At 45.3% G+C, this 26,482-nt stretch overlaps 1 protein-coding gene across 4 annotated transcripts in view; it reads right to left on the bottom strand.

Moving 5' to 3' along the window:
• LOC146831607 (uncharacterized) overlaps window positions 1–26,482 on the bottom strand; it is a 331,737-nt gene that overhangs the window by 203,377 nt on the left and 101,878 nt on the right. For all 4 annotated transcript variants that reach the window (XM_085605955.1, XM_085605956.1, XM_085605957.1 and 1 more), the window contains one exon: window positions 15,415–15,551. In XM_085605955.1, the coding sequence (XP_085462081.1) occupies window positions 15,415–15,551 (137 nt within the window). The remainder of the gene's footprint in view (window positions 1–15,414; window positions 15,552–26,482) is intronic.

The raw sequence follows: 26,482 nt of genomic DNA, 5'->3' as shown, positions 1-26,482 counted from the left end.
GCCCAGCACATTTGGTGGCCTTCGGCCACCAAAAGCACAGGGGGTGGGGTAAGTGTGGATAGTTTTTTTTTTATTTTTATTTTTTTACCGTACGCTTACCGTAAGCGTACGGTAAGCGTACCCCGCGAAATTGCCGAAAAAAAAATAAAACCGTTTTTGCACTTGGGGGATGTTTGGGGACTCCCTCAACATGACTATGTGGGAGGGAGTTGTCAAAACAGCCCCTTTACATGTTTTTGGGCTTCCGATTTTAAAAATCTCTCTCAGTGCGAGAGACAAAATGGCGGCCGCCGCTTCCTGGTTTCGGCCGATTCGAATGTTTACTAAGATCTAAGAGCCAATCAGAATCGCGCTCGCGCACGCCACCGTACGCTTACCGTAAGCGTACGGTAAGCGTACCGTAAGCTGGCTCAGATATATATATTGATTTAAAGGCTATTTTCTCAGAATCTACTGAACAGATTTACACCAAACCTACAAAAGGCACTTCCTTGACCTAGGGACTACCTCTCTGCCAAATTTTGAGTAATTCTGTTCAGCCATTCGGGCTGTAGCTCGTTCTAAAGGTCCTATGGAAAAATGCATGGGAAAAACGCGTTTTGGGACCCCCCTTTTATCTCAGCCCCCGCTTGACGAATCCCCCCGAGACTTTCAGGGTAGGAGCGGAGCGTAGCGCCCCACCTATTTTGAGAAATTCGCGAGGATTCGTCGACCGGCGCCAAAGTTATTCAAAATAGAATGTTGAGGTTTTCCTATGGAAACGTGGTCCTAACTATAACTACCTACTGGCTATCGCCAGTAGGTAATATATATGTGTATATATATATATATATATATGTGTATATATATATATATATATATATATATACACACATACATATATATATATATATATATATATATATATATACACACACACAAACATATACATGCATAAACACATGCGCACCCATACATACATGCACACACATTAAGATAGATAGAAACATAGATAGGCATAGCCATACACACACATATACCCACCCATTAACATAGGATTAGTTATAGTTAGGTCTTCTTTTCCATAAAGTGCTTTTTGGTTTGCCAATAACTTTGGTGCTCTTTGACAAATCTTCACAAAGCTTTCACACAAAAAAAAGAAAACCTTCATCCACCTCAACATCTTCCTGGAAAGTTTTGGGGTAATCTGTCACGCTGGGGTTCCGAAATTAGACTTTAAGAAGCGCTATGGCAAAAACTGCTGAACGGATTTACTTTGTCAGGAAGCAAGATCTTGGCCAAGAAAGTATGCATTTTGTGATTTGCTGTAAATACGTTCAGTAGATTTAGAGACTAAGTCTCAAAAATATTAGCATATCTAGACAGTTGGGTTTGAGAGGCTCTGACATGAGTGTATCAAATCGAATTTTTTAAAAATAGAACCTCCTGATCGGTCCAGGGAGCTACTTTCCCCACTTCAGACAATTAGCTCCTGAGGATTCGGACTCCCGCGGGAGCAGTACTTTTATTGGCTGCCAACAAGAGAAACATGTTGCTGGCAGCTATTACACTGGGACTTAGATCCCGGTCCTGAAGTTTAAAAACAATACAAGAGAGGAAGGTAGGGATACTTGGCCCTCTGCTAGAATTTAGGGGGGGGGGGGGGAGGTTAGAGGGACACTGCCCCCCCCCCCCCCCCCAAAAAGATCAACACCTTTTTTGGGGAGGAAGAGAGGGTGAGTAGGTCACTCTTTCCGAGTCCGAGGCCATTTTGGGCCCCGGGGACCCATCTCCTGCCAGCTCCCACACTAAGCAGGGAGCCTGTTGGAGCCGCAGAGACCTTGGAGCTCCATCCACACCCTTCAACTTGAGGTTTGTGGGTGCTCTGGGTAGATACCAACCTGGGGTTGCGTTGGATGGTGTAGGAAGGATTATGTTACTTACCCAGTAAGCATCTTTCTTGGCATGTAGAGCTGTACATTCACATGCTAAGCATACCCCTGCCATCTAGTGTTGGTTCCAGAAGTTGTTTTTCTTCGAAAAAGTCTTTCCAGTTACAAGGTAAGGTGACTCTTCCTTTCGGTGATAGTGCGCACGGGCATCGACCCCATTGTAAGACTGTTTCCCGCGAGAGGGTGAGAATGGAGTACGTAAGTGTAGAATAGACATGTCCATGAATATGTATGTAAAAAGGAAGAACTGCAACAACTACAGGTGTCCGGGGAGGCAAGAGGGCACATGTGGATCTACAGCTCTACATGCCAAGAACAGATGCTTACTGAGTAAGTAATAATCTGTTTGAGGCATGTGTGCTGTAGATACACATGTTTTGCATAGACTAAAAAGCAGTATGCTCCCCAAGCGGTGGCTAACCTGTAGGTGTTGCAGCAGTCGGAAATAGTGACTTAAGCACTGCTTGGCCTACATTAGCCTGTTGTTTTGCTAACAAATCTGCACAATAGTGTTTGGTAAATGTGTGCGGTGTAGACCATGTGGTTGCCTTACATGTGTCAACTAGAGGAATATTCCCTAAGAAGGCAATAGTAGCCCCTATTTTGCGATTAGAATGTGCTCTGGGGGTATGGACAAATTTATTTTTGCTTTTGCATAGCATGTTTGAATGCATTTAACAATCCATCTTGAGATGCCCGATTTAGAGATGGGATTGCCTTTGTGAGGTGGAGAAAATGCAACAAAAAATTGTTTTGGTTTAGCAAAAATCTTTGGTCCTTTCTATGTAATACAATAAGGCTCTTCTAACATCAAGTGTGAGAAGAGCTTGTTCTGATACCGACTCAGGTTGAGGAAAGAACACAGGTAACTCAACTGATAAGTTAATATGAAAAACAGAAACCCTTTGGGAAGGAATTTGGGATTGGCGCGATAACTCCCCTGTCTTTGTGGAGCTGAAAGAAGGGTTCTTCTAAGAGTAAGGCCTATAGCTCACCAACTCTCCTCAATGAAGTGATGGCAATGAGGAAAGCAACCTTCCATGACAGAAACTGTAAAGGACAATTATGCAATGGTTCAAAAGGTAGACCCATAAGCCTTGTAAGGACAATGTTAAGATTTCACACTGCTGCAGGGGGAATTCTTTTTGGTACTACCCCTTTCAAGCCTTCCATAAAGGCTTTGATTACTGGAACTTTGAATAGAGATAAATGCTGTATGTTTTTCAAATACGCAGCTACCTCTGCAAAGGTGCAAACGAATAGATGTATAAGCCAGTCCAGTTTGCTGTAAGGGCAACAGGTAACAGAATGTTTTGTACAGAAATATCTAGGATTGATTTTGTTATTACAATAGACCACAAATCTTTTCCACTTAGCAGTCTAACACGCTCTGGTAGTAGGCTTTCTTGCTGCTCTTAGAATAGCCATACAGTCTGGTGGTAGACTTAAATAAGCAAACTCTATGACCTTAAGAGCCAGATCGCTAGGTTTAGTTCTTTGGGATTTGGATGCCTGATTTCTCCATGGTTCTGAGTGAGGGGCTTGGAGGTGAGATGCAGCTTTTGATATGGAACTACTGACCGCTCTAAAAAGGTGGTGTACCATGGCTGACGGGCCATTGTGCGAGCTACCAGAATCAGTGTGAGGGATGTTTGCCTGAGTTTCCGAACCAGAAACTGAAAGAGCAGGAGAGGCGGAAAAGCGTAGGAAAATATTCCTGACCAGTTCATCCATAAGGCATTGCCTTTGGAGAGTGGGTGTGGGAGCCTGGAGGCAAAGTTTGGGCATTTTGCCATGTCGACTGTGGCGAACAAGTCTATTTGTGGGAATCCCTCATGTTGGAAGTATGGAAGGAGAACTTGGGGATGAAGTTCCCACTCGTGAATTTGCTGCCTCTTTCTGCTGAGGTGGTCGGTAATCCGATTGCTTACCCCTGGAAGGGGTTCTGTGAGAAGATAAATCCTGTGATGGACTGCCCAATTCCAAAAGGTTTGAGAGAGGCGTGACGGTTGAAGAGTGTGTGCCCCCCCCCCCCCCCCCTGTTTTTGTACATAGTACATTACTGTCATGTGGTCTGTGCGGACTAGGACAACTTTGCCTATCACGTGAGTTTGAAAAGCTTTGAGTGCTAGAAACACTGATAGAAGTTCTAGGTAGCTGATGTGGAGACTTGTGATTGTCGCTCCACAGACCCTGGATTGTGTACTCTTGGAGATGGGCACCCCAACCGGTAAGATGAGTCTGCTGTTAGCACTATCTGTGGAATAGGGTTGATGAAGGGCCACCCTTTTGATAAACTTTGTGAGTTCCACCACTGCAGAAAGCGATGGGTGCGGCCGTCTACCAACACTAGATCATTTAATTGACCCTGCGATTGCTTCCACCGACGTGCTAAGCACTCTTGTATGGGACGCATGTGAAGTCTTGTATGGGGTTCAATTGCGATGCAAGACACCATCACTCCCAGCAGTTGCAATGATTACTTTGGCTGGTAATGATTGGTTGGGTTGAAACTGTAGTATGATAGACTGAACGTTGTGAATTCTGGCTACATTGTAGAGGCTATAGCTTTTGGAGTGTCGATGGTGGCCCCTAGATAAGACTGCATCTGTGAAGGATGCAGGCGAGATTTCTGTGTATTGACCGTGAAGCCTAATTGATGAAGTAGGTGTATTGGGGTCTGAGTGTGTAGTAGACAGCTTTGGTAAGTGCTGGCTTTGATGAGCCAGTCGTCTGGGTAAAGACTTGAATATGTTGTCTTCTGAGATGAACTGCGACTACTGCCAGACATTTGGTAAATATTCTGGGAGCAGTGGTCATCCGAACGGGAGTACTTTGAACTGGTAATGTTTGCCTGATATCACAAATCTGAGGTATTTGTGATGAGCTGGATGGATTGTAATATGAAAATATGAGTCTTTTAGTAGACATAAAATCGCCCTGCTGTAAAAGTGGAAGTACCTGTTGAAGGGTTACCATGTGAAAGTGCTCAGACAGTATGTATTAGTTTAACTCTCTGAGATCCACAATAGGTCTTAAGGAGCTGTCTTTTTTGGGGATTAGAGAGTAAAGAGTAAACCCCAGAACCTTCGTACTGTAGTGGAACTGGTTCTATGGCTTCCTTTAGTAAGAGCGGTTGCACTTCTTGTTCGAGCAGCTGTAAGTGGTCTGGCGACAATTTGTGAGAGCGAGGTGGAATGTTTGGAGGATTGGCGGTAAGCTCCAGGCAATAAACATTGTTGGATATTTCCGATCAACCATTTGTCGGTTATTATCGATTGCCAAATGGGGAGAACCTGTTGGAAGTCTTCCTCCGTGGGGAAGTCACTGCTTATTAGACGAAGGAGAGTTACGGGGGTGTGGTGCCCTTACCCCCACCTTTGAAGTGGTTTCCTCTATACCCTCCTCTATAAAGGTTTTGAGGAAGAGGAGTGGTTGTGACCTTGGTAAGAGGAAGCATTCTGGTCTAAGGTTGTGGTTTTAGACCCTCCCAAGTAAAAGGAGCAACAAACGAAGCCTTTGCTTGATGGAGACTGGAACGCTCCCATGGACTTTGCCACTTCAGTGTCCTTTTTTATTTTCTCAAGTGCCTGATCTACCTTGGGACGAAAAGGATGTTCTTTGTCAAAGGGGGTACTTAAAATAAATTGCTGGACTGTAAGGTTAAACCCGGAAATCCTTAACTAAGCATGTCTTCTGAGTGGGACGCTAGTGTTGACCTCTCTAGCTGTCGTGTCAGCAGCATCTAGAGCACACCTTATTGAAGAATTGGAAATTAGCTTTCCTTCCTGTACCAAGTCTTGCGCTTTTGCTTTATGCTCATCTGGGAGATATTGGAGCAATTGCTCCATTTCATCGCAGCAGCCCGGTCATATCTGGCTAAAAGGCTCTGCGTTTTCGCAATGCGCCAGTGATTGGCTGCTTGAGCAGCTAAGCGTTTGTCTGAAGCGCGTATTAGCTTAGATTTGTTATCTGGGGAGGAGCGTCCCCAAAGGTTTGGGAATTAGCTCACTTACGAGCATTGATCACTACCAGGGAGTCTAGTGGTAACTGTCCCTTGAAACTGGATCGTTTGGTGAAGGTTTATATTTTTCATCGACTCTAGGGGTCAAGATGCGTGCACCCACAGGATCTTTAAAAATTTGTCAGCGTGTCTCAGCATACCTTTAAGCATAGGGAGTGTTTGGCTCGACCTGTGTGTGGATCCTAGTGTCTCAAGGGCTGGTACCAACATTGTTCTTCTTTAAAGCAATCTTGTAATGACGGTCGTCATCAGCAAGTTTGTGTATAGAAGGCAGTTTGGTGTGAATATGCCCTTTATCTGGGTTAATATAAAGTCTCTTTTGTTTTAGGATCCAATTTGCAAGGGATAATGTCTAAATTTGGATCCAAAGAGACATCTTTCGGTTTCGGCGACGACTGTTTGGGTGTAAAGATGGAATGACCTTAGGGCGTGGAAGGTTTCAGCTCTAAATGCAGTTTCTTTTTTGGCGTGGAGGGTTTCAGTTCCGAGCCGGATTTGGGGTTGGAACCGGAGGATTTCAGTTCCACAGAGGATTTTGGTTGACTCGCTGCCGAGCCGGAAGGTGGAGCATCGGAAACATTGTCTCGGTGCGGACCTTGGCCAAAAGGAAGAGGTGGTGCTGAAGCCTTAGGTTTATAGGGTGTGGCTTGGCGGGGCACGGGGTCTTCGGTACTCGCGTCACCCTGTCCCTGCTGAACTTGTTTGATGTTTAAGTCTATCTCGAGATCCAAATCTGACTCCAGCACGGAGAAGTCCTCTTGCTGCTCCTCCGCCGCTGATGCATTAATTTCTTCTTGCTCTGACTCTTCACCAAAGATATCTGGCATGTACTCGATATTTTGAGGCTGCCTCTCTCGACATCGAGCCAAACGACAAAAACGATCTGCAAGCGTCACAGTCTTCTTCTTTGTGCTCCGGAGACGAGCCCAAGTTACACACCTGGTGTGAGTCGGTGCGTGGATACTTTACGTGGTACAGAGGACAGAATTTGAACTGAGTCCATTCCATCGAGCAAGATATGGACCTACGTGGTTAGGCCCGAATGTAACAAACAACAGTGTCTCAAGCAAAGGTATTATTTGGTGTACAAGTATAATAGGCACAATTAATTACCATGGATTAAATCTAGAGGGGGGGGAAGAAAGCCAGGGAGAGAGATTATGAAGATAAATTTTATTTCAATTGTTGATCATGTGGGACATATTCAACTTCATATGTAAAAACACATGAGACAATAGCACTGCGTTACATTTAAGAGACATGTAACCGATAATATACTGTGTACAAGTGCTCGTGAAGTTTTGGTGACGGCGCAAGTGACACGTGATGTGGTATATACAGCGATTGTGGTGAGCGCAACAGAAGGTAAGGGAACTTCAAATTCTTTGTACAATTCGACATACCCAACAATAAATGGTACACGGATAAGGAGAAGTAAGGTAGGGTATCCGGTATATGAAGGCGCCAGAGGTTTCGCTGTGGAAGTCGACGGCGTTTCAGGCCTGTAGACAGGTTAGGCCATCATCAGGACCGGGTTACATAAATTGGTTGGCAGTGTAAAGGCCCAAGGATCGGCTTCATCCAAAGGAACAATCGATGTCCAGGGAGAATACATGAAGGGGATGTAAATGAATCGCAGGAGCTCAGAAGGCAATTGAATCGCTTCACGAGTGGAGTAAATCACGTATGCCGGCATCAGTCAGGCTGTAGGCCCGAAGGCCGCCCACGAAGCTTTACGATCGAAAATGGAGATTTTGTTGACCGAAACGATACACAGAGAAGTGGAAAACCCGTACAAAAACAATACCATTGAGAGTAGAGTCGATTACGCACTGAAGTGAACCCGAAGGCTGCTTTCGGAGCGCAGCAATACACGTCTAAACCCGATGGTGGAAAAAACAATCTAACATTGGGGTCGATGCCCATGCACACTCAACGAAAGGAGGAGTCACCTTACCTTGTGACTGGAAAGACTTCTTCGAAGAAAACCAACTTGCAAACATCCAAACCCAACAACACTAGATGGAAGGAGTATGCAAAGCATTACAGCACACATGTCTTGAACACTGGGTTTTTGCTGCTGTACCCTCCACCACTTTTTGCCTGGTATTTGATGCAACTTTCACTTAAGTGTCATGGGTTCCTGCTAAACAGGTCCCAAGTACCAGTGTTCTTTCCCTAAAAACTGTACAATTGTTCCCCCAACTGGAAAAGACTTTAGTACCCTCTGGAGCAGGCAAAAGTGAAAAGACAATCCATGGGTGTCATGTCCCCTAACACTGCATGTAATATTTGTAAGTCACTCCTACAGCAGGCTTGACAACCCAATGGCAGAGTACTAAATATTACATGCAATGGCATACCTTCATGAGCAGATATGCCCCTGTGCTGGTCAGTCCTATTACTGCCAGTACAAGTGATCAGAGAAGTCATTTTAAAACGTGCTGGGTGTTGGTGAAAACTAGTTACCCAGCTACATGATGGCTTCACTGAAGATAGGGATGTTTGGTATCAAACATCTCCTATTGATAAACCCACACTGATACCAGTGTTGGATTTACCAATACATGCACCCAGAGGGCTGCTTAGAAGTGCCCCCTGAAAACCTACCAGCCTCTCGTGGACTTGCTGAGTGGTTTCTGTCAGCCTGCTACACAAGACACTGTTCTGACCCCCTGCCTCTGCTCTCCGGAGACCCAGAACAAAAGCCTGGGAAGAGGATGTAACACCCCCTCCCACAGGATGACCTGCTGATTACCCTTCCTTGGGCAGCAAGCCTCAAGGGGTTACCACCTTTGAAATGCAAATCTGGCTCCCCCTCACAGGAGAGGAAGCCGACCCCTTTGTCCAGGGCCCCATTGGCAACTAGACAATCCTGAAAATGAGCTAGTCAGGGAGGTGTGCCACCTACAGGCTAGTACCACCCCTAAGGTGGGCTACTGTGAGGTGGACATGATTTTTCAGAAGTAGCCATATTGTGATGGCATATTTAGGAATTCTGGGACAGAGTTATGCCCACTTCCCACAGGAAGTGGTCATATAGAGAGAGTAGTGAGCCAAAAGTTCCATTACCCTCCCCTCACACTTCTAAATTCAGTATTTAGGGTAGTCCCTGGTTTAAGAGAAGCAGATCCTGACGAACTAAGAAGAGAGAGTACACAGAAGAGCCACAAAAGCAGAGCGGAGAGAAGAAGCAGTTGACCTAGTACCAACCCTGCCGGCCTGTCTGCACCCCTCATCAAAAACTGCACCAAAGTCGACTCGTCCTGCAGATGTTGACTCCAGAAACCTGGGATTACTGCCTGCTTTCGAATAAAGACTCGAGACCTCCCATGAACAGCAGCCCTGTTCTCAAGAAACTCCAAAAGAGTAAACTGAGGCCTCCAGAACTGCCAAAATCCGACACCCAAAGCCACCACTGCACCAGTCGTCTAAGGCCCAAGTTGAAGAGGGCCACCGGTGTCAACAAGTTCCTTTAGCCCTCCAGAGCTAGAGTCCATCGTGGTTCGAGCACTCCTGGACTTCCCAACATCACCTGCAGCCTTTGCAGGCAGGCCCCCTCAACCGCAACTGCTCTGGTAAGGAAAAACCTGACGCCTAAGGACACCAATACACCTATCGCCACTGAACCAAAGGTGTCTTCCCCTCCCAGAGTATCTAAAGGCCTGAGCCCACATGCTGGTTCAGCCTGAATGGCCTCCTGGCCAGAGCCTTCAGTCTCTTTCCGCAGTGACCGATCTCCAGGGAAAAGCATTGGGCTTCCGATGCGGTTTTGCACCCCGATGCCCCTGTTTAGCTGATGTACTGCTGGTGCTGCCTTGGACCTTGCCCACCACTCACTTTAACTCCTGGAGACTGGTCTTGTAAGTCACTGTACTATAGCGGTTTGCAGAACTTGTCCTTTCCGTAGGATAACACTGCAGAACTGCTAAATTGCACTGTGTCCACTTTTGAAAGTGAAAAGAATTGATATTGTATTTACAGGAACAATTTCTCTCAGATGCCTAAATATATATAAAGATACTTGCTATTTTTATAAATTGGTGTGGATCTCCTGCTAGAGTAGTGTGTGTCATTTATTGATCATTGTGTGCATTTGCAAATGTCTTGCACTCCTCTGTGTTAAGCCTAAGGCTTCTCAATCACACTACCCCTTAATAGAGCACTTTGGGATCGCACAGCAAGCCCCTATCCACTCATAAGGAAACCCCTGGATTCTTTACACAGTATATCAGATTCTTGACACAAAGAGTCAGATTCCTACAGATGGGGTCCACGGGGGCTGAGAACGCTCGGGGGTGGGGGTAGATGTTGTGGGCAATTATGTAATTTAGCCCCAGCCATACCCTGGGGTCAAATTACATTAATGCGGTCTAATAAGTCTTGGGAAGGGTAGCCTGCACTCCAACCTCACCTTAATAAAAGAATTCAGTCCCGGGGGTTAGGGTCCCCTAGGCCTCTTCATGCTCGGAGGGAGGTTGTGCATCATCCTCCCCTATATTTAAAACATAGCTTCGGGGGATGTGGTTTCTAGGGCCTCGTAGGGGTCAGGGGCCACACACCCTCCCCCTTTATAATTAAAATATGGCCTCGGGGATGGCATCCTGAGGCTCATTTGGCCTTAGGGAGGGGGGGCCTCTTCCCATTGTTGGTGGGCATATCCGTTCAGTAGGGCACTGGAGTAGGCGATTATCCACTGGGCTGCCGATGATCTCTCCATTTTCCTGCCTATGTTCACCCGCTGGCTCTATCAGGTGGTTGGTCCACTGATGCTGGCCATGTTGGCCCACTGAGTCGTGGAGACTATAATAGAATCTGCATCAACAGATCCCCAGATGTATGCGGGCTGTGCGTGGAGTGCCTGTACTATTACTAATTTTCCTCCACACACTGAGTGACGGCCAGCTGCGTGACTGGCTATCTGAAGGCCTCCCTTCTCTGCCCCAGCACGCTTAGCAGCACTAGAAGGAACTGGCTCCTTTGCTGTGACGGCAATAGGGCCGCTAGTACGAAGCTTGGCTCCTTGTTCTTCCTCAAGTTCTACATCGTAAGTGTCCGCCACCAGTTTCACCACCACTGCGTTGTACACGGATCGGTCATTCAGTAGCAGGGCTTTGAAGGGTAAGTGTCCACACCTCCCTCTTGCAAATCGGCGTAAATGTCCTGCCAGTACTCAGAGGTGTCAGCCGTGAATATTTTTTCTGGAAGTGGCTTTAGTTGAATCCCTCCTGGAATTTGAAGGCCTTTTTCTGCTCTCATATTACAAGGAGTTCTAGCTCCAACTCTTTGCCTTCGACCACTGTATGCTTCAGAGGCCGAAAAAGAATCTTGGTTCCCCTCAAGCTGTCATGGAGCTCCTCGTTTCTTCCGATAGGGGTCTCCAATTTTGGCCCCTGGACTTCTCTTGTTTTTGATGGTGAGCTTTGTTTTCTCTGCATCAACATCATCAATCAGGTAGCCCCCTTGCAAGACGACTTCTCCCTCACATGCTCCTGTTCCCCTTGTGGGGCGGAGGACGGTTCAGAGCGTTTGTCTTCAGCGGTATCTTTCCAATTAGATTTGAGAAGCTTTCTGTGCCTCTGTTTGGGTTCTGCGGTCTTCTAGCTCAATGTGGGCCTCTTGGTTTTGAAGTCCAACCCCTTCAGCTCTGTCCCGATTTTCTCCAGTATCATCTGAACTCCGGCTATTGCATTTTTCATTGACTGCTTCTTCTGTGTTTTTCCCCTCTCTGCATCGACCGCGTCAGCATCATGTTGCTGCACCATTTTTGCGTTGTCTTTGCTATATGTCTCCTTTGTCCAAGGAGTCTATTTCTGGGCCTGTGCCATTGCATAGTGGTCCAACACTGTTTAGCCGTCCTCTCGTTTTTTTTGTGGTCCCTGAGCAGGCACAAGTTGCACACTTCGATAGCTATCCTTCTGTGCAAACTGATGGTGACACATAGGGCAGAACCTGGACAGCATGTGTTCCATGTCTTACCTTCATTCTTTGGCCGTGCGGTTGAGGGACCTTGTGGTCTGCTAGGGTTTTTAAAAAAAAAAGGTTTAGAACAAGACCTCCTCGGACCTCCTTCGGTGACTTGTGTTGTTCTTCAGTGCCCGACTGTGTTTTTACAGTTAGTTCAGGTTCTTCTTTGGCGTTCCTCAGAAAAAAAAACTATTTTGCTGCCCGTCCGAGAGCTCCCTCCACTGCATGCAGACCCAATGGCAGAAAAAAAAAGAAACTTTAGCTGGTAACCCTGCAGTGGAGGACCCGGGGCGTAAATCTGATGTTATCGGAGACAGGCACAGCACCAAATAGTCAACAATGCCAACTCAAGAAGAAGAAAAAAAACTGTGGAATAATGCACACCATGAGAATTCAGAAAGATTCATGCTGCAAAATAAGCACTGACAGTGCCAACTGTTTTGGCCTATAAATGAAAGTAAACACAAGGAGATGATGGACAAAGTGCTGAAACTTTTCAGACACTTACCCCTAGTCACAGATCTGGGTTGAATCCATCATCGCTCAGTAGCTCACTTCATCACCCCAGTTCAGGCTCAGCTATATGCAAATCAGTCTTGACCCTGTGCCTCATGGGAAGAGTCCAGCCCGAACTGCCAAGCCAGGTCTTCCCTGGACCGGAAACAAGCATCCTGGGACCGGTTCCAGGGTAACACCCCTCATCAGTCATGCTAGCTTGAATCCAGTGGCAACGTGTGCAAGGGACCCATGTCTCAGCATACCCAGCCAACTTCAGCGCTCCGTCAATAATCTCCTTGTGTTTGTTTTGGTCGCCTTAAGTTGGCAGGGTATGCCCAGACGTGGGTCCCTTGCTCAAATTAAAGTGCCTCTTCAGTCACTGATGGGCTGAGGCACTCAATGTAATATCACACATCACACCACTCATCCTTGCACTCGTGCAACCCTTCATTCAACAACTGGCTCATTCTTGCAAACACCCACTCACAGAACTAGAGTAAAAAACACCCAAACTCAACAAGATAAGCGAGATAAATGAAACATGCTACGGCCTAACCATGGCAGGCGTAATATTGCAAAAACAAATATTATATATAGCAACGGGTGGCCTGGGGCATTAGCATTGTACATAGCGGATCACTGTCAGCACCACCATGCTGGATATCTTGGAGTAGTATAACAATGATACAGTATGGAAATACAAATCTATGATGGTCACCAGGTTAGAGCCTGTGGCCGCACTGGGTGCACTGCATTACAGGTTAAATAAGCAGCAAGCAAAGGGCTTATGAGCACGGCTTGGAGAGCTGTGGTAGTCTCTAAACAAGGAAAGTAAAAAGAACACAGAAACTAACTAAATGGGGCCCGCAAAAGGAGAATACAAAGCTAAAAAGAGGGTAGGTCCAGCAACTCTGGTATTGGAAAACACAAATTTTAAGATGGAGGTGCAGATGGGATCAGACAAATGCTGCCCTTCATAGGGCAAGAGAGACAATGGCTTAAGTGGCCGAACCACTGCCCCATGATGTAACTGTTGTCAGAAGAGTACAAATAACACTCATAAGATCAATGGCAGAAAAGGGCTGACCCAAAGCTCCTCTATGTATATATATATTTATATGTATGCCTGCATTTTAAACTTATCGCTTGATTATAAGATCCTTAAAAAAAACTAAGCCGGTCAGGCAATCGGAAGGATTTTCTAGCAAGTGCAAATCTTCTACTCCTGCGGTGTTGCCAAAGGTTCAATCAACACCCAAATCATTGCCTACAAAGGTAACATATGAGATTCAATGTAACAAAATATACATCTGTAGGGCTTACCAAGTCACCCTTAAAGGCCTACTGTTTTTAACACATGCATGTCAAAATAAATAGGTCTACTGCAATTGTAGTAACTTTACATGATAAAAGATCAGACCCAAGTCATCTGAAATAACGTTTCCCAATATACTAATTAGGCTTTTAGCTTTATCACCGACTTATAACCGATTAAAACTACTATATTGAGCATAAGCTATCACACAAGTCATGCTATAATAAAATTACAAGTATGTTTACAGTTGCAACAATAATAAACTCTCTCCTAAAATGGCCTAATAAGAATTATCACACAACAAATCTTCTACACCCATGATTTTCCTGTGTCTACTACCATAATCTGTAATATTCTACATAACAGAATACATGCATCCAGGCTTTAGCACTATGGGCCAGATGCATGTAGGAACCGCTTTGCGATTACCGAATCGCAAAACAGTATATATGAAAGTGTGTTGAACACTTTGTGATTCCTATGGGGTCACAAATGGCCTTCCACTTGAATATTAATGAGGTAAGTCACAATTTCCGACCCCCTAGGAATCGCTAAAACCACAGGGATGGTGGCCTGCTGGGGTCAGCAGACCACCAGGTCTGTGATTGCTTTTAAATAAAGCAATTATTTTTAAATGCAGCCTGTTTTCCTTAAAGGAAAATGGGTTGCATTTAAAAAAGAAATATGAAAAGTTTTCTTTTCATTTTCTAAGAGCAGACAGTGGTCGCTCTCCACTGAGGTAATGTTAACGCCCCCCTCACCACCACACAGGCTTGGCTCTGGAGCATGACCTATTGCAACATAATGAGTGAGGTTTACTCAACACTGCAACCTTCCACTGAATGACCTAAGGATTTCTGGCAACATCTTCACTCGTAATTACTATCTTTAGACCCAGACTCCCCTTCACCATCCCCTCTTCCACCCAGTGCTGCACGTTCCCCATGCCAAACCAGCCAACTGTCAGAGCAGTAACATAAGATCCCCTGCTCTCTGTCCTCTAAGAACGCATTTCAGTGGACCTTCCTGTACAGAAACTGATGCATGTCTCCCCTTTTATGCAGATGTAGAATACTGTACTTAATTGCAACCATGTCCAGTTGTATTTATATGTAACACATGTAAAAATCTTGGTCTTGTCTTCCTCATCCCCTCTCTCCTTCCTACTGTATTCTGTTGTTGAAAATGCTTAAATAAAGATATGATTACTGCTACCATCACCAGCCAACTCAGGCTGATAAAATGGGACGGTGGCCACCCTCACTATGATAGTGGGAACACTTTGGGAATACTCCATTTCAAAACATCCATGATCTATTGTTAAACATTTATTGTGGAAAGTAGGAACTTTACATGTATGCCTGCAGGCTTTTAAGGTTACAAAGTACATTTTAGGTGAGGAAGAAAATAGCTAGAGCATGGTAGCAAAGCAAGCAAGTGGTATTCCAAATCGGCCACTTCCTGGAAAACGAATAATCAGGGGATCTCCCTTGTGGAACAAGAAAAATAGCGAAGCCCTACTAGATTTCACTCTCCCAGGCACAAAACAAGTTAAACTAATTGTTTCAAGATCCTAACAATGGAGGATATTTAAAAGATGATCCTGTGTAGATAGAGTTCAGTTATGCTCGAAGCAGTTTTAAACTATGTACCAGTTACACTTGTATTGAAAAACGTACAATATATGCCTTCCGGTGTTCAAAGCTGTTCAGATGTTCTATCAAAGGTTCCAGTTCACAATGATGTTCACAAAGTTCACAGAAGAAGCGTGGATCTTTGGAGTCCGGGACACAGTTTTCTATTACATGCTGTATTCCTATTGAAACAAAAAGCAAGAAAATGAGCAAGACAAACCATAAATCACACAAATGATGCAAAAGGTACAATGATTGCCTACGATTGTGTCATCAGTCAGCAAGCAATAGAGCGTGCTAATTAGTACAGATATCTACTCAGATTTGTCAGGTGTATTTTTGGCATCATACTCGTGCATTGTAACTACGCAAGACAATATCCATACTGATAAATGTGCAATTCTGAAATAAAAACACTGATATCACAGATGAGGAAGTATCGTCAGCAATTGCCACTCTTCCACTAGGGAAAGCTCTAAGACCAGATGGTCTAATAAAAGTTTTATGAAATATTTAGAGTCCCTCTTCTGCATCATTTGCTTAACCTATTCTCCCATTTCTGTTTCTCTGGGACAGCATTTGGTTCTTGTACAGGCATGTCTTTAGTATCAATATTGAAGGAGTAAAAAGGCTTTTGAGGACAGTCTAGTTACAGACCCATGTCTCTTCTTAATAAGGAATGTAGTATTTATGCTAAGATTCCTGCTAACAGATTGTCCTCAATATTACCATATATCAAAATAACAGACTTCATGAAAGGGAGCTTGTCGAGTGACACCAGATTTTTCCAACACATTTTAAAATAAGCCGATAAATGTTGGTCTTCAGCACCTGCAATTAGACTGGATGCCAAAAAGGTATTTGATAGAGTGCCATGGCCATTCCTACCAGCTATGCTGTAAAAGTCCAATATAGGTGACACCTTCTTTAGTGCAGTCACAGCACTGTCAACTATTAAAACCTAATATTAAGATTATACGTTTTTCAGACTTCTTCCTGTTAAGACAGGTCAGGGCTGCTCACTGTCCCGACTTCTTGTTCGCAACACAATTGGATCACTTGAAGAGCATCCAACAAAAATTATAGTACAAATAATTATTACAAAATTGCTACATATTCTCATTATGCAATCATTTGCCAAAAATGTAGAAACGTCGTTTCAGAAAAAAAATATTATCCATATTTATACATTCCATTATACACTGTACAAAGGAGAAGGTCAATAATACTATTACTGACATGGCCCACGGCAAAACACCGGCTGATGGTCTGTCTCCCTGCGGAGTTCTATGCAAGGTTTGCACCCAGGTTGGCACCACAGCTGGTAAATCTGTATGCTGAATCCTTACGACTGGGCGGACTCCTTGCAGCCACCCAGAGTGAGTTTGTGATCCCCCTGCCCAAGACTTCAGCAGTGGGTCCTCAGGTAAGATTACAGACCACTCTCCATGCTATACATGGACTTTTAAGATTCTCAGCAAGGTTTATCCCGTCCCGCAATACCTCTTATAACCTACGCAGACTTTACTCCATAAATCACCCTGAGGCAAGTACCATGCCACGGGCAGTGGTCCTTTCTATCAACCCAGAAAAGGTCTTTGATACAGTAGGCTAGGACTACTTGTTTGAGACAATGAGATACATGGGCCTTGGGGAGAGAAGGGTGAAACTTCTTCATACCAGTCCAACGGCAAGGGTTAAAACAGGTAGCACAATATCTACACAGATTGAGATATCACGAGGTACCAGACAGGGGTGCCCTCTCTCACCTCTCCTATTTGCACTAGCAATCGAACCGTTGGCTGAGTTATTTCGCATGGGAGGCGAGGGAATGGGGTTTAGGGTAGACGGTCGGATACATATCAGTTCTTCGTATGCAGATGACCTCCTGGTTTATCGAAGGGATGCCGTGGTGGGCTCTGATACAGCCTTACGGCTCCTGGATCGCTTTGGATTGCTATCGGGCCTAAGAGTAAACAAGTCCAAGACGTACCTACTCCCTATGGAGGGGCCTCTGTCCAGACCCGTGACGCTGCCGGTTAACCTTAATTGGACCCCACGCTCATTTAAATACCTACGCATCCACATTTTTCATTCTCTAGATGACCTAAGAGAGGGGAACCTAGACAGGGCACTCTGGTCCCCCGGTCATGTGTGCAGTTCTGGTGTACTCTGCAGCTACCCATCATGGCCAGGATCTCACTGACCAAAATGGTCATGCTACCCAGTCTTTTATATTTTTTTGCCAACTTACTGGTCCTGATGCTCACGGGGTGGTTTTGACAGCTGGACTCCCTGATGCGCAACCTTAGGCAAAAGGTGGCCTAGGGGTGCCGAATTTTGAGCTGTATCTCCTGGCCACCCAGTTGCAGTGGCTGGCGCAGTGGCTTGAAGGAGTGAACGTAGAGGGAACCTTCCTGCTGGAGCATGGGGCACACCCCAGTCTCTTGCGTGCCAAACTGCTGGACCCTAGGAGCATAGTACCGTGCCGATCAACATTGCAAGCCAAGGCCCTACAGAGCTGGAGACGTTGCCTGGCCAAAATGTCTGCATCCCCGAAATATACTCCACTGTTGCCAATAATTGGCTTACCATATAGAGACCAAAAATCAATATTTACGGCAGAACAATTGCCTGTCTGGATGGCAGCAGGATTGGACATAGTAGGCGACTGTTACCAAAAGACACTAATCCAGTTTACAGAACTGGTGGACAGCTGTGATCTCCCCCAGGACAGTTTCTGCAGTACAAGGCATTGGTGTGTGCCTTTGGGCAGGTATGGGGAAAGGGCAGTGAGGAACCAGACAAACATCCAATTCTGCACTCACTGATTGCCCTGGGAGATGCAGCACACCGGGTGAAATGTTTCAATGCTGCGCTGTTGGGCGCATCCCTCCACCCGCTGCATGTGTTACGGAGGAAGTGGGAGAGGACCATAGACAGGGAAATCACAGATGCAGAGTAGGAACAGATTCTGCAATCCCCCAAGAAGATCTGCCGTAACACACAACTGAGATATATACAGTTTAACTGCGTACACATGTCTTACATGACACCCCACAGCCATCACATATGGGGGGGGGGGGGAAGGAGGGGAGGGAAGACTGCGGAAATGCAAGAGATGTGAGTATGTTGATGCAGACTTCATACACATGACCTGGGGATGTACAAATGTGCATAAATTCTGGGATGCAATATTGATGAAGATTAAGGACTCACTGGGACAGGAACTGTCCCCCACGGCTGAGGTTTGCCATCTGAGACTCTTTCCTCGGCCACATAGGCGCAAAGTCAGGAATAGGTTAATAGAGCTAGCCATGGCCTTGGCCAAAAGAAGGATAGCCTTGACGTGGAAATCGGCTAGTGGGCTACAGGTCACAACATGGAACAGTGACGTCATCAGCTGGGCTGGCACTAACTGTAGAGCTCGGAGTTTGGAAGAAGCTAGGGGAGTGCAGCAACACCCTATTACAGATCCATGGAAAGAGATTATGCCATCCTGTGAAAACCCCACACAGACAAGCAGTGATGGTGTGCAAAGTGGGAATGCATCCGTCTAGTAGAGAAAATTCGAACACAGCAAAAATTCACTGGTAACACAAATCATCCACATGATTACCCTAAGGCACCCCAAGCACTGATGGTAATTACTTGGGAAGGGAGCGCTGCACAGAGTACAGGCAAGATCCGTGGACCTCTCAGGCCCACAGCTGCAAAACACAGCTCTAAAACAGTTATCCCTAGCACCATAAGTTCACCTCCCTCCTGCACAAGTTTAGTTTGAAGTTTTATTTTACTGTTACATGGTTAAACATAACTGGCAATGCTGGACCCTGGTCTAGAAGATGAAAGCCTAGAGATACAACTAGGATGTCATGTAAGAATGGTAATGGCAGCGTAGCATTGTCTCGATTTACTGTTCCAGCTAAGAGTTAAAAGAAACAAAACATCATTACTTATTATGATAAACTAGAAAGGATAGTGGATTATATGTTGTATACCCAAAACGGGGTGTATAAAAAACTAAAAAAGTTTGCATGTACTCCAAAATAATATTATGAAAAATGCCAATATATATATATGCAAAAAAGAAGCAGAGAACTCAGGGTAGTTCTCAAGTTTAGGTGGAAAGCAGCTCCTGTATGGAACACTCTCAACACCAGCGACACTCTAGATCTGCTCACCTCAAATGTCCGTTTTTCTAAAAAAAATCTTTAAGCATAGGATTAGCACAGTGCCATCCACGCCGAGATAGAAAAGGATAAAGTCTTTTGCCATTTGTACAGCAAAGTCTTTAAGCATAGGACTAGCACAGTGCTGTCCTTGCCGAGCTGTAAAATGACAAAAGCCAATTACCACTCCAGGGACAGTATTACAGCTTTGAATTGGTAAAATACCAATCAAGCCAACCTGAAATAAGTAAAAGCAACCCCTGACACCGTGTTTCGCTCTACTTAGAGCTCTTCAGAGAGGTATAGCTTTGTCCAGACACAAGGGAGCACCCAGTATAAGTCAAAGAAATACCCTTTCAGGCATAGAGTGATGAATAAAATATGCAAAAAAGAAGCAGAGAACTCTGGGTAGTTCTCAAGTTTAGGTGGAAAGCAGCTCCCTTGCAATGTTCAACACTCCGTCCATCATTTCCTTTGGTTTTGCTTTGTTTGCCATAAGTTGGCAGGGTATGCTCAGACGCGAGTCCCTTGCTCACTTTGCCACTGGATTCAAGCAAGCCTGGCTGAAGACTGCTGAAATGCCAGAAACCGGTCCTAGGAAGCTTGTTTCTGGTCCAGGGAAGACATGGCTTGGCAGTTCGGGATGGACTGTTCCCATGAGGCACAGGGTCAGACTGATTTGCATATGGCCATGTCTGAACTGGGGTGGACGAGTGGGCTAAACAACAGTGATGGATTAAACCCAGATCAGTTGACTGGGGGTGAGTGCTTGCATCATTTCCTTTGGTTTTGCTTTAAAATATGAACTCCAACATTATTAATCCCACTGTAAATCACAAATCTGCTATGCGGTCCTCCAGATTTCCCTTACGCTTTCATAAGAATATTGGAACCATTAACTTTTAAGGACCAAAAAAAACCTTGTTTGGCTCAGACTAAAGTAAAAGATTTGACAAGAAGAAGTATGCAGTAGGACTAACAGACTTTCAGAAAAACCCAACTGCTTTTCTTGTGCATAAAAGGTATGTGGTGATTTCAAAACACCATTGGACTAGGTTCATATCAGGCTTGGTTATCGATCAAAAATGATTTTATACACTTGTTACAGTTGATTTTGTTTTAATAACAAAATCAAAATGTTTCAATTTGTTCGCACCAATTATCACAGATAAGGCCGATACCTTACTATCCCTAGATAAAAGATTTCCCCCTCCATTAATGAAATAATCTTATGTCCTATTGCGTGGCAATAACAGAACGGTAAATAGCAAAACACTGTCATGTGACATTGAATTGAAAAGGGCATTCACTTGAGTAGGGATTTAAATATACATTTGTTATCTCTCGTTTGCCCACCTTTAAGAGTTATTTGATTTGACCAACTTGGACTTCTACAACGTCTTAAAGTTAAAAAGCTTCCTTTTAAAGCTAAAAATCTTACAATGACAGCCAAGCTTTAAACTATTTATTTAATCATTGAAAAACGGACACGTTGCTTCCGTGATTTATATGGTTGTGGGATGCCACATTAAAGAGAGTTGGCAGAAGGTCCTGGCGTAGTTGATAAAGCTTGGTGTAATACAATGTAACTGATGTTCAAGACCAAGCTCTTCCCTACACCTGCACGGTGAGATTTATGCTGGTACACTACAGAGAGTACTTTGGACTCCTTATAAGCGTAAAAAGAATTTAGCACTTTCAGAACCCCGAAAAAGAATGGCATTGTAAGGACTCTCGAGGCACCCTACTATACATGATTGCTGAATGTGACATGACTGCTCACTGTGAGGTAATGGGGTGTTTTATATTGTGTGGGTATGCAACCTCACTGTGTAATACACTTACAAATCGCTTTAGAACTAGTAGGTTTTGTTTGTAAACCCCTAGCTCAACCCTGGGTAGCTGTGGCTCTGAGCAGTCAGGCTTATACAAAAGAAAAAACAAAGCATTTAAACAGCATCAAAACAATTGAAGAAAGCGCTGCTTTTACCCCTGGCATAGGTCCTCTCTGGAGGCCCCCTGCACTTAAGAGCTCTGCCAGTTTAGGCCAGACTTCATCTGCTGCAGTCCCCTCCTGAGGCACCAGGGCAGCTCCCTCAAGAGAACTCTACCCCCTGGTCCTGTGACCTCAGAGAAGTTGCCTTAGCAGACTTCTTGCCCTTTCTCTCGTCTTATGGAGCTTGGTCCACTATTTCAGAATCCAAGCTTCTCCGATGTGTTGCTTGTGCTCTTGTGGTAAAAAACATCCACTCAAGAAGACCCAGCATTTCTGCATGATCCTTCCTATCTACTTCTGCCCATTCAGAAGTTTCCAGACCTTATCCCAACAGACACCCCATTAGGATGGCAGGGGACATCATCGACCTTTCGGCCAGTAATCCCTCCCGAATCTAAGCTTACCAAGGCCATTGGATGGAGCTTCGTCTCATTGTTAGCTTGGTCACCTGGTGACTAACACCAAGTATAATTTTGGTCTGGAGAAACCAGTCTAGCAGCCACCCACTGGCACCTGTATCTCTCAGAGCCTCTACCTCAATCCCATTCATCTTTGGCCGTTTTTTATACTTCTCCAGGCTTGTGGGCAAGACAGCCAGTGCTTCAATATCCACCACACCCAGGGAAATTAAAGTAGGCTCAGTGTACCCTCTGGCCTCTCCAGAGTCCACTTCGATCCCCACTGCTATGCTAGCCAATCCCTCGGATTGTCCACCACTGGGGGACTTTTTGGAGCATGCTGTATCTCCTTTCTTATGCCCTGCGAAGTCACAGTCATGACACAACCCACAGCCTTTGCTGGATCCCAGTTTTTACTCTGATCCCCTTTACCTTTGGTCTGGGATAAGTCTGGGGCTCACCATCCTGAGAAGAACTTTGGGGGCCTTTAGAGAACACCTTTTTATCCTGTTGGTTGCTCACCTCCTTCCCCTGCTGGGAAATATGAGAACCCTTTTGTGGTCGGTCCCACCATATCAGCTATACTCCCTAGCTCTCTGACAGAGAAAATTGGAATCCCCAAATGCTGATGCAATTTCTGTATGGTACAATTAGTTTAAAAAAATGTGCTCCTTTATAATTAAAATATACAGCCCATCATAAGTGTCCAACCTTTTATCCAGACTTCTAGTGCTTTTACTGAAGAGTCCACAAAGTCCACCCATGTCTGGTTTTGACCTTTATGGGTGTCCATAAACTTCAAACTGCTTTCCTCAGTAGTGAGTATAAATCCTTCTATCAAGGTATTCTTCATATGCTGATAAGACTCCGCTAACTCCTCATCAAGTGTCAGCAGTCTATCTCTGCCCTTTACTGAGAATAACTCCCAAAGTAGAGAGCCCCAGTGTTGGCAACCTACCCCTCTCGTTTTGCAGGCCCCCTCAAAGGCTGCAAACCACTTATCAATGTCATTACCATCACTAAACTTGGGGACAATCCCTTTGGAGATGTTAGGGTCAAAGGATTCCTTTTTGTCCCCGGTATTGTTGGTATTGCTGCCACCATCTTTGGGCTTCAAGCCCATCTTAATCCTTCTTTCCTCAAGGGCTAGTCTCCTCTCCTCAAGTTCAAGCTTTTTCTCCCCCAGATAGGACTATTTAAAAACATATAAAAAAATGTTTAAATCTTTTCCTAACTCTCCTAAGCCTTCTAAATGTACTATTGGAATGGGGTCTACACAGGGCCCAAAAAATCCAATAAAATAAAAAAAATAAAAAGACAAATCCAGAAAAATCTGGTTTTCATGCTAAAGTCAATTAAATTGTTTTCCCATGTATAATCTCTCCTGACCACCTGGTACTGCGAAACAAAGAATCAGGATCCCTACAGCTGTAACACCAATGTAGGAAGGTGGAGTATTATGTTGCTTCACCATGCAATACTGTCACAAACCCCAAAGATGGTCCTTGGATTCACAATAAATCCCTAAACTCAGTCCTGGTAGTGTAGCACAGTGTAGTCCAGCTTTACTAGAGGACCATGTTAAGCATTTCAGAGTACTAACGTGAATGATAGGTAATTGACAGGACTAGAAAAATCTGTCACCAATTTATAAAAATAGAGTAGTTTATCTTAATTTAGACACCAAAACAAATGGAATAGCATACATATAACCAGAGTTTGAAGCAATATAAAAATCAATGCAAAATATTACAGTGAAAATTTAACATTGCAGTCAATGGGAAAAAATATTAGCAACAATCTGTCACTTGCAGGTCGAGTTGCAGTGAACAGTTGCAGGGTAAAGGTGATGCGGGTCCTAGGACCAAGACATGACAGTCAATTCAATTTTACCTTTCCACGTGGAGTCCAGGGGCAGAGTTGTCCTGGCTGTCCCTGGTGCTGAACGGGAGCCACGGGAGAGCTGCTTTTACCACTGGAACGAATAGTTTCTTACCTGTCGGTGTAGTTTTGCAGCTTGAAGATCTTTCTGGAGTCACTATGCTGTGCATTATTCCGCGATCTGGTGGTTGGGTCCGGATTCGTAGTCTTTTTTTTTTTTTTGTAGCCCAGGTGGGCGTCGACGTCCCACCATTTGGTGCACCTCTCGTGACGTCGTCGTGCTTCCTGCGGAAGTCCCACCTTTGGGGCGCCATATTCGGGTTCTTTCCCCCCCCCCCCCTTTTTTTTAATCACCCTAGGCGTTGTCTTAATTTTCCTTTTTCAATTCTCTTTACTATTCCAATTATTCTGATCTTCTCAGTCCCTCCACCTCTATCTCCATCCTCATCTTCCTGGCGGAGGTGGGTGGGTTCGCTAGTGAATCCAGAAAGATCTTCAAGTTGCAAAACTACACCGACAGGTAAGAAACTATTCGTTTTGCAGCGTGAATCTTTCTGGATTCACTATGCTGTGCATAGACTTTGTAGCGGTTTGTTATCTCTGTGGCGGCTGGGTGCTAGATGAGTGTTGGCTGTTGAATATGTGTTGAAGCACCTTCTGTCCTACCTGTGCTTCCTTGTTCATCTGAATGTCCACGCAATAGTGCTTAGCGAACGTGTGCACTGAAGCCCATGTTGCCGCAAGGCATATGTCTTGAATGGGCGTATTTGCCAGAAAGGCAATAGTTGCCCCCTTCTTCCTTGTGGAGTGGGCTCGTGGCCCATCCGATAGTTCCTGCCCTGCTTGTTTGTGGCAGAATTGTATTGTTAGTGCAATCCATCGTGCAATGGTGGCCTTTGTCACGGGTCTACCCAGGAAACTAGTTGCAAAGGAGACAAAGAGCTGCTTGGTCTTCCTGTGCTCATTGGTCCTCTCAATGTAGTGCATCACTGCCCTTCTAGCGTCCAGAGTGTGCAGTGCTCTTTCTGCGCTTGTCGTGGGGTTTTGAAAGAAACTCGGTATCTGAATTGTCTGGTTCATATGGAATGCCGACACCACCTTAGGCATGAAGTGAGGGTCCGTTCTTAGAACCACTCTATCTTTGTGTATCTGTATGTAGGGCTCTTGCAGTGTCAGTGCTTGCAGCTCGCTCACTCTGCGCAGCGAGGTTATCGCTACCAGGAAGGCTGTTTTCATTGTCAGCATTTGCAGCGTGGTCTTGTGGATGGGCTCAAACGGCACCTTCATAAGCTCGGTTAGGACCACGTTGAGGTTCCATGCCGGCGGCGGCATCCTCTTTGGTGGCGCAATTCTTTTCGCCCCCTCCAGGAACCTCTTTACTACCTGTGACGTAAAGAGACTTCCTCCTCTCTCCCCTCGTGTGTACGCTACGATTGCCGCTAGGTGTACCCTTAGGGAGAATGAGCATAGTTTAGCCTTTAGTAGGTGTGTGAGATATCTAAGCACCGTTGACTGTTGTCATTTTATTCTGTAGTTTAATTCTGCTGCACCATATTGTGAACCTTTTCCATTTCTCCCCATAGCATTTTCGTGTTGTAGGTCTCCTTGCCTCCCTCAGCACTCGCATAGTGCTTGGAGGTAGGTTCAGGTGTGCAAACTCTAAGTCTTCAGGAGCCATGCCGCCAGGCTGAGGCTTTCTGGTTCTGGGTGCAGGACCTCTCCGTTCTGTATGGAGAGCAGGTCCTTTCTTCTTGTGAATTTGTGAGGAGTGCCTTGTGCCATTTCCACTATTTGAGAGAACCATGTCTGCCTTGCCCACTGCGGTGCTACTAGGATCAGTGTCATGTTGCTGGTTCTGCACTTGTTGAGCACCCTGTGTAACAGCGGTATCGGTGGAAAAGCGTAGGCAAATGTCCTTGACCAACTTATCCATAGGGCATTCCCTTGCGATTGCTGTTCTGGTTGTCTGGATGTGAAGTTTTGGCATTTTGCATTCAGGCGTGTTGCAAACAGGTCTATTGTCAGTGTTCCCCACCTCTGGAACAGCCTCTGCGTTTCCTGTCCATTGAGCTCCCACTCGTGGAATGCCGATGTCTGTCTGCTGAGCCAGTCTGCCTCCACATTGTCCTTCCCCGGTAGGTGTATGGCCAGCAGGTCTATCTTGAGTGGGATGGCCCATTTCCAAATCTCCTGTGCCAGAGAGGAAAGGGGGAACGATTGGGTCCCTCCCTGCTTGTTAATATAGAACATGGTAGTCGTATTGTCCGTCTGTATCAACACTTTCTGGTTGTGTATCTGTTTCCGGAAGGCCTTCAGGGCTAGCAGGACAGTCTTCAATTCCAGGTAATTGATGTGTCTGACCGCATCTGCCGGAGTCCACAGACCCCTCACCCTGAGTTTGTTCATGTGTGCTCCCCATCCTATTTGTGATGCGTCCGTGGTAATGGCCACAGTTGGGTTTGGTGGTTTCAAGGTCTTTCCTGTAGTTAAGTTCTCCCTGTTCCACCATGTTATCTCCTCCTGCACCGCGTGCGTAACAACCACTAGATTCTCCCAACTCCCACTTGCTTGTGACCATTGCTGTTGCAGCCATTCTTGGAATGGTCTCATGTGAAGCCATACATTGGGGACTAGGTGGATGCATGACGCCATCATCCCCATGATCT

The sequence above is a fragment of the Triturus cristatus genome, chromosome 5_1 (assembly GCF_964204655.1).
Source record: "Triturus cristatus chromosome 5_1, aTriCri1.1, whole genome shotgun sequence".
Classification (NCBI taxonomy): Eukaryota; Metazoa; Chordata; class Amphibia; order Caudata; family Salamandridae; genus Triturus; species Triturus cristatus.
The sequence above is the reverse complement of the archived record's forward strand: the minus strand, read 5'-3'. Positions and strand labels throughout refer to the sequence as shown.